This window comes from Dromaius novaehollandiae, chromosome 20 (genome assembly GCF_036370855.1).
Source record: "Dromaius novaehollandiae isolate bDroNov1 chromosome 20, bDroNov1.hap1, whole genome shotgun sequence".
Classification (NCBI taxonomy): Eukaryota; Metazoa; Chordata; class Aves; order Casuariiformes; family Dromaiidae; genus Dromaius; species Dromaius novaehollandiae.
The window spans coordinates 3,351,117-3,364,540 of NC_088117.1; the positions used below are offsets into that span (position 1 = coordinate 3,351,117).

General features: G+C 49.6%; 1 protein-coding gene across 2 annotated transcripts in view; it reads left to right on the forward strand.

The window, feature by feature from the left end:
* Nucleotides 1–9,523, forward strand: part of NSMF (NMDA receptor synaptonuclear signaling and neuronal migration factor) — a 52,609-nt gene extending 43,086 nt beyond the window's left edge. For both annotated transcript variants that reach the window (XM_064523615.1, XM_064523616.1), the window contains 3 exons: nucleotides 653–755; nucleotides 1,165–1,240; nucleotides 3,228–9,523. In XM_064523615.1, the coding sequence (XP_064379685.1) occupies nucleotides 653–755; nucleotides 1,165–1,240; nucleotides 3,228–3,325 (277 nt within the window). In that variant the 3' untranslated portion in view covers nucleotides 3,326–9,523. The remainder of the gene's footprint in view (nucleotides 1–652; nucleotides 756–1,164; nucleotides 1,241–3,227) is intronic.
* The last annotated feature ends 3,901 nt before the right edge of the window (nucleotides 9,524–13,424 follow it).

Sequence of the window (13,424 nt, forward strand, 5' to 3'; positions counted from 1 at the left end):
AACAGCACTTCATTGTGGGGGAGAGCATGTGCACCAGCCTGTTCATACACAGCTTAATGTTGGCATGAGAGCTGAGTATTAAAATCAACATCTGTTCAACACTCTCATGCTCTGGCACAAACACTGTCACTAGAATTCATAGGCATGTGTGCACGTGCGCACACACACACATGGCTTCCGAACATGCTCCAAGCATGAATGATCTGAGATCAGTAATTCAGGGACTTTCAGAAAGCTGTAAACATAGAGCTGAAATATTGCATGCTTGGAAGTGAACGTTTCCATCCAACATGTTACATGCCTGGGAGAAGCTAATGTTGCAAACAAACACCCAATCACAAACTGCACGGAAGAACTGCTGGGCTTCAGAGCCCACCAGAAGATCTGCTGTGACCCACTGTGCAGAGAAGGTGGTTATATCTCACAGTGCCCCTGGTCAGCAGTCACTAAATGTAAGCCAGGTCTGACTCTGGTGAGCAGTGACAAGCACTGGCTAACATAGAATTGTCTATTTTGGTGTTGTCTCGTTAGCTACATAAAAGAGGCTGCCAGCCTCAGGCCTCTGCTGACCAGTGTGTGCACATGTAATTATGCTTGCATATGAGTGGATAGAATTTAAATGATCCATTTTGTTTCTTCCTGTTTCTTCCAGCTTCTGGAAGAGGTTGAGCCGGCTGATGAGTAAAGTCAATCCTGAACCAAATATCATTCACATCATGGGCTGCTATGTTCTTGGAAACCCCAATGGGGAGAAGGTAAGATCTTCCCAAGTTGCTTCTCTGTGGACGACTGCTAAGTAGCACTAAGCCCAGGGAGGCAAAAATCACACTGAGAAGTCTAACCCCTCCTCTTCTGCTGGGCAGAAGCATGTTGCCATCCTATCCCATGAGTGACTGTAAATGGATGAACCACCCAGTGGATTGTGCCTTTCCCAGAGGGCAGGGGAGGAATGGTTAGAGCAACAGCCATGCAGGAAGAGACAGATACTGAAGCCTTGGGGAGAACAGTCAGTCTAAACACTTTTAGTTTGGTGGTGAGCTAGATGTTTTCAAGAACATGTGGTGAGAGGTTTTCTAGAGGCAGGGAATAAGGATGGGCAGTCCTGAGTGTCCAGGAGTTCTTCATTGTTTTCAGCTGCTAACTCTCAAAATGTTTTCCTTTCAGCTATTTCAGAATCTGAAAAACTTAATGAATCCTTATAGGGTTGCCTTTGAGTCTCCACTTGAACTATCAGCTCAAGGTAACTTTTTTTCTGTACAAACAAGCATGTCTTCCTAATCAGCCTTCCTCTTTCAGTGAGCATCTTCATGAAAAAGCAATTTTGAGTTCCCTTGAGCCCTACCAGGAGAAAAGCACATACCATGGCCTTCCTCTTGGTTGTAATCACCTTGTGTTGTTCATCTGCAGAACCTAGTTTCCCCCTCGCAGTTCTTCCTTGTTTGCATTTTCAGCTATCCCCTTTATCATGTCTGAAGCTGCAGAGCCCCTTCCCAGGCTACTGGCAATGGCAAAGTAGTCTAAATAGCACCGTGCCTTCTGGGCTGAGTTTAGGAGATTCACCATATTACTAGGGCACCTGCCATCCACGGGAGAGATGCAAATGGGAGCAGAACCTTGTCTGTAACCAAGTTTCTCCAGAGGGTTCAAACCACTGGTACCAAGTGGGTTGTCTCAGCAACAGGAGGCTTGAATGGAGCTGTTATAGCCATTCTGTATCTCAGCTTGCTTCACTTTTTTTTTGCTTGTGGCTCAAAAATTCAAGGGGATACAGAGTTCTTCCTCTTTGGTCAATGAAAGTAATTGTGGGTGAAGTTTAATGAGGGGCATGTAGTCATCTTGTTCTGAAGTTGCCCTTATTACTTCATCTTTGCCGTGGTCCTTGGTACTTTGTTCTTTTGGAAGATAAACACATAGAGCATTAGGCTGTAATCACTGGGATACTTCCTCTCCTGTTCACTGCTGGCCTCAGCACTGATGAGCTATTCTTAACTCCCACTTACTGTCATAGGAAGGTGCAGGGGTTGAGCTCATTAGCGCGGCACAGGGTTCTCTGTGCAAATGCCGCTGAGGTTTGGACCCAGCTTTATTCTGTGCTTGCGTAGATCTCGCAGCAAACTTGTTTGTACATGCGTGCCAAGAAGGACCTTTCAGGGAAATTTCTGGTTTTGTACACAGCCTGGCAGGTGAGGCCGTGGGTTCTGCATGCATGTGTTTAAGCAGCTGATCTCCCAGGAAGTTGGGCTGAAGAACACGTCTGAATCTATCCCTTTTGTTCAATCTGGGACGCGCTAATAATGTAACCTCTCTAATCCTTTGCAAAGTCATCTGAAACTAATCTTAATCAGCCCTCAAAAGCGAAAATCCCCTCCCTGAGCCCTGTGCTAGAGTCCAGCGTTGTTTGTCCCTGGTGTTTTCTGGTAAATTGGTTGCCTCCAGCACCAGCCCTGCATGGCCTTGAGTCTGTGACTGCCTTGCAAGACAGCCCCCCTGCTTTCAGTCCGAGGTGCCAACAGTGTAGCGCACATGTTAAAAAAAGTGCTCTGTTGAGCTTATTGCTGCAAGAAAAGACAGCTCTGCAGGGCAGAGAGACTCTCTTAATTTTAACTTAATTTTCCCACAACAATTTTTGTTTTGAATTTTAAATTGTAATTATTTTTAACACTTCCCACAAACCATTACACTGAATTTTTTTTGATTTGTAATTTTCCAAGATCCCTGTGCCTGTGGAGGCTGGAACTGTCCTGCACCTGAAAGAAACTTGATTTAAAAGCACTCTCCAGCTGAAGGGAAGGACCTTTGTTCTTACATCCTATGCCCAGATCTCCCTTTTGTGGGTTTTCAGCCCTTCACTGGGCTCACAGGTTGCCTTGTGCTGGGTGTTGAGGCTGTTGCTGGCACCCCGCTGCCCCTCCTTTTTGCAGTCAGTGCAGAGAGGTCGGAGTCTGGAGGCAGACTGTGTTCAGTTCCCACCTCCGTGGACAGACCCTGCCAAGGGATTTTGAGGAGCCTTTCTGAGTTTGAGGATACCTAAAAAGATACTTGGGTCTCACGGGCACCTCTCCATGCCCTGGGTACATGCAGCATGGTGGTTTTCCCAAAACGAGGCATCCAGATGGGTGCTCCTGTGCCCATACCTGCAGGTGGGTTTGCTGCTGCTGTCGCCTCTCTGGTCTCTCCCTCGCGCTGCCGGGCGTAACCCCTCTGCTTCCTCTCCCTTCTTCTCCTAGGTAAGCAAATGATTGAGACTTACTTTGACTTCCGCCTTTACCGCCTCTGGAAGACCCGCCAGCACTCTAAACTATTGGATTACGATGACATTTTATGAGCTGGAGAAGACTTTGCAAGAAGTTGTTGATCACCAGTGTCCAAGAAGTCATGCTTACTGCAGAGAGACTTTTTTATTGGCACAGGGAACCCTTCAAAGCCCTAGAGGAGGCAGCAGTGCCAGAGGGAGGGAAGGAGGAGCCCTCAGAAGTGTATCAGGAGGAAAGTCTCCTGGGTCAAGAGAGACTGGAGGGAAAGGGTTTGACACCTCGCTCGCCTCAGGTCAGAGCCGTGGTGTCTCAGGAGGAGCTGTGTGAAATGAGGACAGGATGGAGTTCCTTGCAGAACTGAGCTGTTTTGGGTCAGAATGGGCCAGATTTGATTTCAGGTCCTTTTAAAGACTTTTGAAGCTCAGGTTTTCTTACAAAAAATAAAACCAATTACCCATGCACTACAGTAAAGAAGTGACCAGAGCACAGAGGAAGGAGAGGTTTGTACTGACGGGACCTTCTGTGCTGGGGATCTTGGAGAGCAAGGACTGCTACACCTACTCCTGCAAGCTTAGAGTGAAACGATCCAGTTTCAATGTGAATATATACTGGAATATAGAATTGAAGTCTAACTTTTTTGCTTTGTTTAATAGAAAATAAGTGCAATTTTTATAGAGAGAGGGGTAAAATCCCTCCCGATATTTAATTAGTTAAAAATAACACACCATTAACCAATAGATGAGGTATTTTTGGTCTGCTTGAAAATATATTCAAAATGGTAATATATCTTCTGTAGACATATTTAATCACCAGCAAACATGGTTTTAACATAACTTAGCAGACGCTGCATGTCTGCTGCATTGATTAATCCAGTTTGGTTTGGTACTTTCACAGTAGCCGTGTTGCACTGACTGTATGTGCTCTCACGAATGTATATTTCTCCTCCAATTAGACACAACTTTGTTACTCTTTTGCTGCTTGCAAAACTATATGCCTTTAGTTTTGCTGGAGTATTTTAGGTTAGAAATACGGTTACATGACTGAGAATTCAGTTCGGTCCATTATGGTGTAACAATGAAGTAGAAACTAATAACCACGGTAATTACTTGCTCACGCCAGTGTTTTGCTACGTGTCGGAAGACGAGATCTCTTTCTCGTCTGCCGTATGGAGCAGGGAGGTGGCAGGACCATCCGAAATCCTCCAGGGAGACCGTTTTACCGAAGCAGCTGGAAGAAATGCTTCTTGAAGGATGCAGCACGGGTTTGTAGCACGAGTTTGAATTTTCCCTGAGTTTGAATTTTCCCTGCGTTGACTTGAATGCCAGTCGTTTGCGCATACGCCACCTCTTTTCCGACGCTAAAATGACCTGTTTGCTGAGCTCAGCTGCCGTCCTCCACATCCCTTCCCGTGCAGGGCAGAGTAACCCAGAGCTTTGTCAGAGCAGCTGTGGTTTGAGAACCCAGATTTGTTGTTGATATTTGAGGACGTATTTTGGAGTAGATTTACATTTTGTTTGTTTGGGGGGTTGTTGTTTTTGTTTTGGGAGGTTTTGTAGTCTTCAACACGTCTGTTCAGAGGATAACCATTACTTAAAGTCACTCTGGCTATTCCGGGGGATTACGTGATTTATTTCTTATATAAGTAAAATACACTGGAGAATAACAGGGAAACATTACCTTGGTTTCCTGACTTCCTGGTATCTAAAATCAGTTGATTGTGAAGTGAAAGAAAATACATGTACAAATCTTTTAAATACTTGCAAAAAAGAACTACTTGTTCTGATGTGTAGAGGACTCCTTCCCTGCGTGACATATCTGTGGTTGTAATTGTGGGGAGCAGGCCTCCGGCTAGAACTGCTGAACCCTGTACATTTATAGCAGTTTTATTAGCCAAACTTTTGAAGAAATAATGTACATAGAGTAAGTAAGGAGAGGAATGGGTGGAGAGAGATAGTTTGGAGTCGTTGAAATTAGCTGATCGAACCAAATGGGTCTGAGCTGCTTCCCCTGCTCTGGTTGGGAGCTGGTCCGCTCACCGCGTAGGAACTGCCCGTGGTGGCTGCGTTTCATCCCTGGCTGGACTCTCATGCTCTTGACTCACGGTCGTGTTTTCCAGACTTGCAGTGAAAGGGATAGTCGGCACCAGTCTGACTTGTGGAAGAAAAAGCCAGATCTAAAAAAAACAACAGCAACCACAAAAATGATGCTGATTAGCTGTTACTTAGCATGGGTAGCTTCTGCCAGCTGTGCTTGCGAGAGGTGGGAGTCGTAGGTGCTATGAAAGCAAAAAAGCCATGTGTTATTGAGAGAAGAAAGTGATAGTGGCAGAATTAAAATGCTGACACAAAACTCTCTCCCTTTCTGACCCTTTCACCTCCTATGTTTATGCCTCCAACTGGCAAGATAAATTGCTCTTCCTCTCTCCTTTCTTAAAGTAAAATCCCAATTCAGTAAACTTGGTAGCATGAATGTAGCATTGTGGAACTATTGAAAACCTTATATAACTCTGAAAGGGCCCGTTTATGTATCCACTTCAGTGATTTACCTGTAGAACTATTGTATATCTATTATCATTGAGCACTCGTAGAACTAGGGTTGCAAAGTAGAAAGGTAGCTTGTACAGTTGCAGAACTTCTTTAGGAAGATGTATGCTTGACTGACCGTAACGGACTGTTTTACTGGTGCAGTTGACTATAGTATAGTATAATGACAAATGATGAATGCATTTCTCTCTTTTCCAAAGATCTATATTCCATGTAGTTTGTGATATTATGACATGAGCATATTATTTCCTTTGTAGTGTTCATTTGACTGAAGAGATGAAATACTCTAAAGCCGATGATTGGAAAGACGGTAGAATTTTGGTGTTTGATGTCCTTTGTGCAAATAGCATCACTAGAGTTAACCACTTTTGACAAGGAAAAAAAAAATGTCTTCCCCTTTTAACTTGTTGAATTTTTTAAGTGGCTGCTGAGAAAGGAAGGGATCAGCAGAGGACAGGATGCAAAAAAAGTTGTGATTTAAATTTTAGAGTAGACACAGATGCTGAGACTTGGACCACCGTGTCAAGGATGACCTCCTGGGTAGGTGCTTCCCACCAGCGCGCAGCGCAGTCAGAGCCGGCACATCCCCTCCGCGGGGCGGATCGGCATCCGCGCTGGCGGCTCGGCAGCCCTCCCGCACCAGGGTCCCACAGCGCCCCGCGCTTTTCTGCAGGCTCTGCTCCCTCGCGCGCAGCCTCCAGCTCAGCCCTGCCGCGGGGCAGTGCTGCAGCCCGGCCGGCATCGCCGCAGCTCCTGTGGGGCCAGGACTCGCTCTTAGCACGGCCAGGAGAAACCCTGGTAACAGGTTAACCCTGGAGAGGAGCAGATAGGTCAGGATAGCTAAATAGGGTGCCGTCCCCAGCCACTCACCCCAACCACGGGTGTGAGTTGCTGCCTTGTAGCAAGGGCGGCAGAAAAGGATGCGGCTGCGTCAGCGTGCAGCGAGTGTTCACGCCGCTTTGGAGGGTTCCTCTTCTGTGGCGTGCTGTCTTGCACAGGGTTTCCCAGGGAGGTTTCTCTCTTTTCCTCTCGTTTGGCTGGGAAAGAGGAGAGGAGAAAATTTGGCTGTAGAAATAAGCAGGGCATTTAGAGACGGCTTTCTCGGCCTCTCCTCGTGCTGCAGCCACCAACTTCCCTTTGCATCCTACCTCTCCGCACCCGAGACTGGAAATTAGCAGATCAGCCCTCACTGCATTAAAAAAAAAACAAAACAACAACAAAAAAACCCTTGTAGCTCTAGCAAACCTGCTGACTGCAAAAGGCAACCAGCCACCTCACCCCGCCTGGGTGCCAGGGCTCTGCTGCGCGTGGCCGGGGCCTCCTACCCGGTCCTGCCTCCGAGTGCCTCGAGAGCAGCTCAAGCCGCGGCCCGGCGTGGGCTTCGCTTTGCCACCGGCTAACGCCGCTTTGCCAAGGAGACTCGGGAAAGGGATTTGTGCTTCATCCCTCAGCCTGGACTCTGGAGCTCCGACAGCGGCGGGACGGCATGTACGGACGTGCGTTCACACCGTCTCTTCCCCTGCGAGCGTGGGAGATGCTGCTGCTCGCTTGCCCTCGCTCGTTCAGCCCTGCGCGGTGACGACGGGGCGGCAGGGCCAGCCTGGCCGTGTCAGCGTCTCCCTGGCTCTCGGCCTGCGCGCCCTTGGCAAACGGCTGCTTGTTGTTTCGGGACGTTGCCGCGTTGCTGACCCGCGCCCGGGAGTTCCCGTTCCCAGGGCTCTGCCGGCAGCGTCAGCGGGGTGAGCGGCAGGGCTGGAACCGGCTGCTTCGAGTCGCCAGCGCGGCCGGATCTGGAAGGGGGAGGCCGTCCTTGCCCCCAAGCCAGGCGGGAGGTGCAACGACAGGCTCGCTCTGCTCTCCTGCTTTAGCAGCAGCCGTTCAACCCATCAAAACCGGTGTAAGAGTGACACGTTACTAATGGTGCGTTGCTCCAGGATGAGGTATGGTATTATTAAAAAACATCCTTCCAGGGCAAGCGGCACACGTCGCCAGAATCGCGCATCAGAGGACGTGTTGGATAGCGTCGTCCTTCCTCGAGCGCTCAGGCCACGCTGCCAGTACCAGGAAGCAGATTTACAGATACCTGCTAAGCTGAACCACTTTGTACCCTGGGTTTCGCAGCGACGTTCCCTGGAGTTGGTGATGCAGCCAGGCCTGCCCGCAGGACGCCATCCCGGCATCCTCCCCACGGGTGTCAAGCAGCAATACCATTTTCCAAGCCATCTGTGAGAAGTCGTGTGTGAGCCTGTATTTTGTGCCGCTGGTCCCAGAACATCCATGGCTTCCTACATCCGTCATGGGACTGGTTTTCTTTTTTAACTTCTCGATCGGGGAAACGCAAGCCAAAGTCAATTGGAAACTGTTACGGTCTTGATGACAAATCAGCCTGCTGATAACTCTGTGTACCGGAGCCGAATGGGTAAATGGGTGGTTTAATGACCACAAGCCTGATTGTGATCGTGGTAACTCCCAGGTAGTCCTGCTGTGCAATCAGGAGAATTAATATTAAAACATCACAGTTTGCTGCCTGCCTAAAAATGCCAGTTCACAAGCTCTTGTGGAGATTGTGCGTTAGATATCACAGAGCAGTGGTAACCAGTAGCTGTTTTGATTCAAAAATAAATTCTGCCCAACGAACTACAAATCAGTGCAAAAAACTTAGAAGACCACAAGGAATAAAAATAATGGACATCAAAAATCTATCCGAAGGGAAGCAAAATTGCTTTTTTCCCCCATAAATACTTAGTAAACGTTAAGGAACTAATACAGCAAAATAATTTGTTACATTATTGCATTGCTTTTAGAGTATCTTTAAGATTGATATACACGAGGATGGATGAAAAGCAGTTTGGGTTGCCTTACGTTATCCCAGTGGCGAGGCAAGCCATATTTAGACAGTTAATTGGCTCTCTGGGCTTTCTTCCTTATCTCAGTGTCCAAAGAGATTTTGTCTTGAACTGATGGTTAATCACAGTATTAATGGCCCTATAAACCTGTTAGTAAGAGGATCCCTTCCGTCTGTGTTGCTGGGAGTTTAATGAACACGTTCCCGGAGCCCCTCGAGCAGCCGATGGAGCCAACTTTTTAGCCTTTAGCGTAATGATTCTCCACGTATGTACAGCAATAACCTGCTAGTGCCGCCTCTGCCCTGCGCCCTCGTGTCCGTGGCTTTTTTGGTGTTTGAATGTGATCTTCCCCCATGGCTGTGCAGAAACAGATGTGTTGTTTTACTCGTGGAACAGTTGTTACCTGGCGAAAACCGGAAAGCCGAGCTGGCGGGGAGGCCCCTGCGGCTGGCCGGGGACGGCTCACTGCCGCGGTCACCCTGGCCTCCGGCTCTGGACCAGGCTGCGTGCACGTAGGTGCGAGTCACAGAAGCTTCAGTAGAAAGTGGGAGGCTGCTATTTTTGTTTTGTTTTTTTTTAATGCTAAAATTCAGTTGTACCGGTAGAGTCCCTGCTACAAGGTCCTGCTCTCTCTGAGCTAGTGCAGGACTGGGAATTCAAGGAAAATGGCAGGTCTCTTTGCTCCTAATGCCCTAAAAATATCATAGCCAAGTATAGCAAAGCAAGACCCTTTGATGAATATGGATCCTGGCTCCCATGTGCGCACAACGCTGCTTGCTAAGGGACACTGTATTTTGCCGCGGGGTCTGGCAATGCCTGAGAGAGGTCAGTGTGTGAACGAGCAGGCACTGAATTAGCAGGCAGCGGCTGTAGCTTTTCTGCTGTTTCCTGTTGTTCTTTAACGACGCTATTCCTGGAACTGGGGTGACTTCAGTTGTGATATCAAGTGGCAGCCGCAGCAAAAACTGAACTCCCGCGAGGATGGGAGCGAGTCAGCGTGCTTTTAATATCTTCACTGTTTGCACTCTGAGTTCAGACACCGGTTTTTACTTCCAGCTCCTTCGCTCAGCTGCAAGCCCTCAGTTTGTTATTACAGGGCTGCTAGCGAGGGCTGCTCATCCGTTTTCTGAAAAGAAAACCGAACCAAAACAGTGAGCAACAAGTGGAAAAAGTAATCGTGCAGACTTTGAAAATGGGTCTGGTAACACATAGAAGGACAGTTTATATCCCTTCATGCTTTTAAACTCTGAGATATTTGAACGAACTGCTTTTATCCAAATGAGAAGAGGAAAGAAATAAGCCTAGCTGTCAAAATAATTAAAAATAACCAAGTATGAATAGTATTTGACCATTTGACAAATCACGCGCAGAGAAAACACTCTGTGGTCTACTTCTGCCTTTACTTTTAGCTGAATTCAGAGGGAGTTGACAGCATCCTGCTCCTTCCAAAATCAGGTCTTTAAAGACAGTGTAACACATATGCAGTCACCATCTCTGCTCATTTCCACAACTAACAGCTGCGTTTGAGCAGATGGGTCCTTCTTTAGCTCATCCCATCTAAACTGGAAGCTAAAGGCAGTTTAGATACAGGAGGAGCTTGAAACGTTGGCCCCAAAAGAGCCTGTCGGTCCGAGAGCTCGAGATACGCGAGTTTGAGGCAAAAACTGTCCCAAGGTTCATGGAGAGTCTTGCAAATGAGGATTTTAACCTTTTTCTTGGTGGGCTGGGAACCAGCAGGCTGGCTCTTCTGAAAGGTCAGAAGAAAATTATTCCAAAGCACTCTCCCAAATTTCAGACACAGTTTCTGGCTGGCTCCCTGCCGTCCAGGCGTGGGGCATACCTGGCTGTGATGCAGGATAGGTCTGCCATCTCTACTGCCTATGTTAACATGTTTCTCTGAGACTATCTGCTGCTTTGTGTATGATAACCAGGTTTCAAATCCATGAATGTTTCTAGGTTTTAAGATGTGATTTAATAAAAACAGACGTTTCTGGGAAAACAGGTTTTCTCTTTTGTTTTTTGTTCTCTGGCCGAGTTCATAACCCTAGGAAATGCCATTTGGCAGATGCATTTACTGTGCTAGCAGGTGAAGGAGAAACAGCTGGGCGTTTCTGAAATGGCAACAGGAAGGTAAATGCTGAAAGGTGAAGAGTAGATGTACCGAGGTGCAAGAGGGCAGGATGAGCACTGTGTCCTGGGGACCAGCACCAGGTAGGACGGGTAAAAGGGGAGAAAGATAAAACTCCTGATTCTCTAAACAAGGGACCATCTGAGAGAGGCAGATCCAGTGCTGGGGATCGTATGGGGCGATTCCAGTTCCAGCAGTATCTGAGACTTGGCGAGGCCCAGGAGAGACCTACAGAGCACTCAGCGTTACGCCTCCTCCAGAAGAAAGGTGCTCAAATCCGTGAGCACCACTTTACAGGCAGAAAAAGAGAGGCCTGGAAAATTTCAAAAGAGGCTGAAGGTCTGATAATCTTTCTTGGCAAAACTGAGAGCAGCTCTGGAAGGAGCTGTGCTAGCCTAGAAAGTGGGGGTGTGCAGCAAGGCGCCCAGGGAGGGTGAAGGTGGACACAGGGGGCATCGGCCAGTTTGGGAACTGCAGTGCTTGTGTTTTGCCCTCTCCCTTCTGGGGGAAGATGATGGGGAGGTTATTGCAGCTGTTTGGAAGGTGACTGTTGTTTTACAGGCCTGGCACTGTCAAAGTTGGTGCTCTGGTAGGAACCGAGAAGCCACGGTGGCTCTGGAGAAGCCAGCCAGCACCGTCAGCAATCCCGCTGGAGCTGGCGAACGAGGTATGGATGTACGTTCGAGAGCTGTACTTGTACTGAAGGGGAAAAGATGCCTGCTGCGGGCTGCAGGAGCTGGGGAGGTGGTGCCCATGCAGCCCCTCGCTGCCCTGCTTGGAGACACCGTGTGCCCAGGGCAGCGTGGAGGAGCTGAGCTCCAGCACTTGGGTTGGAAGGAGAATGGAGAGGCCCCAAGCTGCTGTTCAGGGGATACCTCTGAAACCAAACCCCGCTGCGCCCGACGGGGCGGCCGTGGCTGCTGCCAGGGCTGCAGAGGCTGTGGTTGAGGTGACCTGCCCAGGCTCAAGCTTTATGGGCTGGCGGAGGTCTTGGCTGGCTCTCACAAGCTGAGGCCACAGCAGAGACAAGATGGGCCGCGTAGCACAGGACAGGACTGGCCACTGCCGGGGGCAGCTGGTGCTGGAGCTTGTCCACCTCCACCGAGGCGGTGGCCCTCACACCATGCTCTGCAAAAGGGGAGACCACCGGGAGCAGATGCAGCTGGGTGAGAGGGTCTGGACCCCAGCTTGACCCACACCAGCGTGCCGGACTCGTGGTGTTCGCCCATGTGAGGAGGGAGCAAATCCAGCCGCATGGGGATGACGTTCCCGTGCTGCCAGCAGCTCTCCCGGCTCAGGGCTAAAGGTGGGAAGGGCCCACTTGACCGCAGGCACCAATGCAGTTCAGGCAAACCCTACTGCCCGTGCTGAACTCTGTACCTTGCCTGGGAATACAGCACGTCTCTCAGGAAGGCGGACGGCACCAAATTCCCTATAAGCTACTTTCTTGGTCCCAGGTCTGTTTGACTTCATTTCTGAAGTCTAACAGGTCTGGCTTGAACTTCCAGCTACAGTTTTGCCCTTTACCCGCCGCTCTGCAAGTCACCTGCATGTTTGCCCTCTGTTAGATGCTGTAACCGAGTCCTCTCCAAGCAAAAAAGAGACAGAGCTAAACAGGCTGGATGACTCATGTCTCGTATTGCCGTCACTTAAGGCATTTTCCTTAGCTCTGGAGCCTTTCGGCATTCATTTCGGCATCCTCCCCGCTCGGGAACATCCTCCCCCACGCACAGCCGGCCGGCCGGGAGCAACACGGCAGCGGCCAGCAGCAGGTCCCCACCGAAATCACTTCTTCCCCTTATCACCACCTGCGCAGCCGCAGCCGGCTTCTGGCCGGAGCCTTGGCCGCTGTTCTTCCCGAGGCCTTCGCCGAGTCGCTGGGGCCCTTGCTGCCTCGTGGCCATAAATGTGGCCGTTATTCCTCGCTCTGGGGCCATTCAGTGTTGGCATAAGGCTGGTTTTAAAGGGGAACGGCACAGAGTACCAAGTCAAATCAGTCAAAAAAACCAGATGATGTTCATCGGCCACCTCTACCGGCTTCTCCCATCTCCCGTTGTGTGTCACTCATGGTGGGGTCGAGCACAGCCCCAGCGCCGGTGCTGCACCACGCGGGGGGGTTTCATGCTGCCCTGTAACACGGTGCCGAGGACCTGAGCTCCCGCGCGGATTCAGGGTGCAACCACCACGAGGCAGAGGGTTAGGCGCAACACCTCCGGTTGCGGGCCAAGCTTTACTTCCCAGTGCTCCGCTGACAGCCTAGGAGAGAAACCCATGACAGGAGAAGGCTCTGAAGCCTCAGCTGGCAGCAGAGCAGATGAATAATGGCTTGATTTTATTTACAAAGGCTGGAGGGCAGCCAGGGGAACCAGCGGATGTCGGGTCCAATGCCCACAAAAGGAGGTGTTTTCTTTGCACCAGGTGTGGGTAAACTCTAGGATTATTCATCCGCGGGCTCAAAAGCCAACTAGCGATCCCGCGAGAGCAACCGGTGGAGAACTACGGAGCACAAAGACACATTGTGGGGCCTGTGAGTGCCTGAGCCATGAGTCACCAGAGCCGGGGAAATGTCACCGGTCGCTTGCCCCGGCCTTATTCCCTACCCTGTGACTCCACTATTGGCCACGGTAAGGGACGTGACGCTGGACTGTGGACC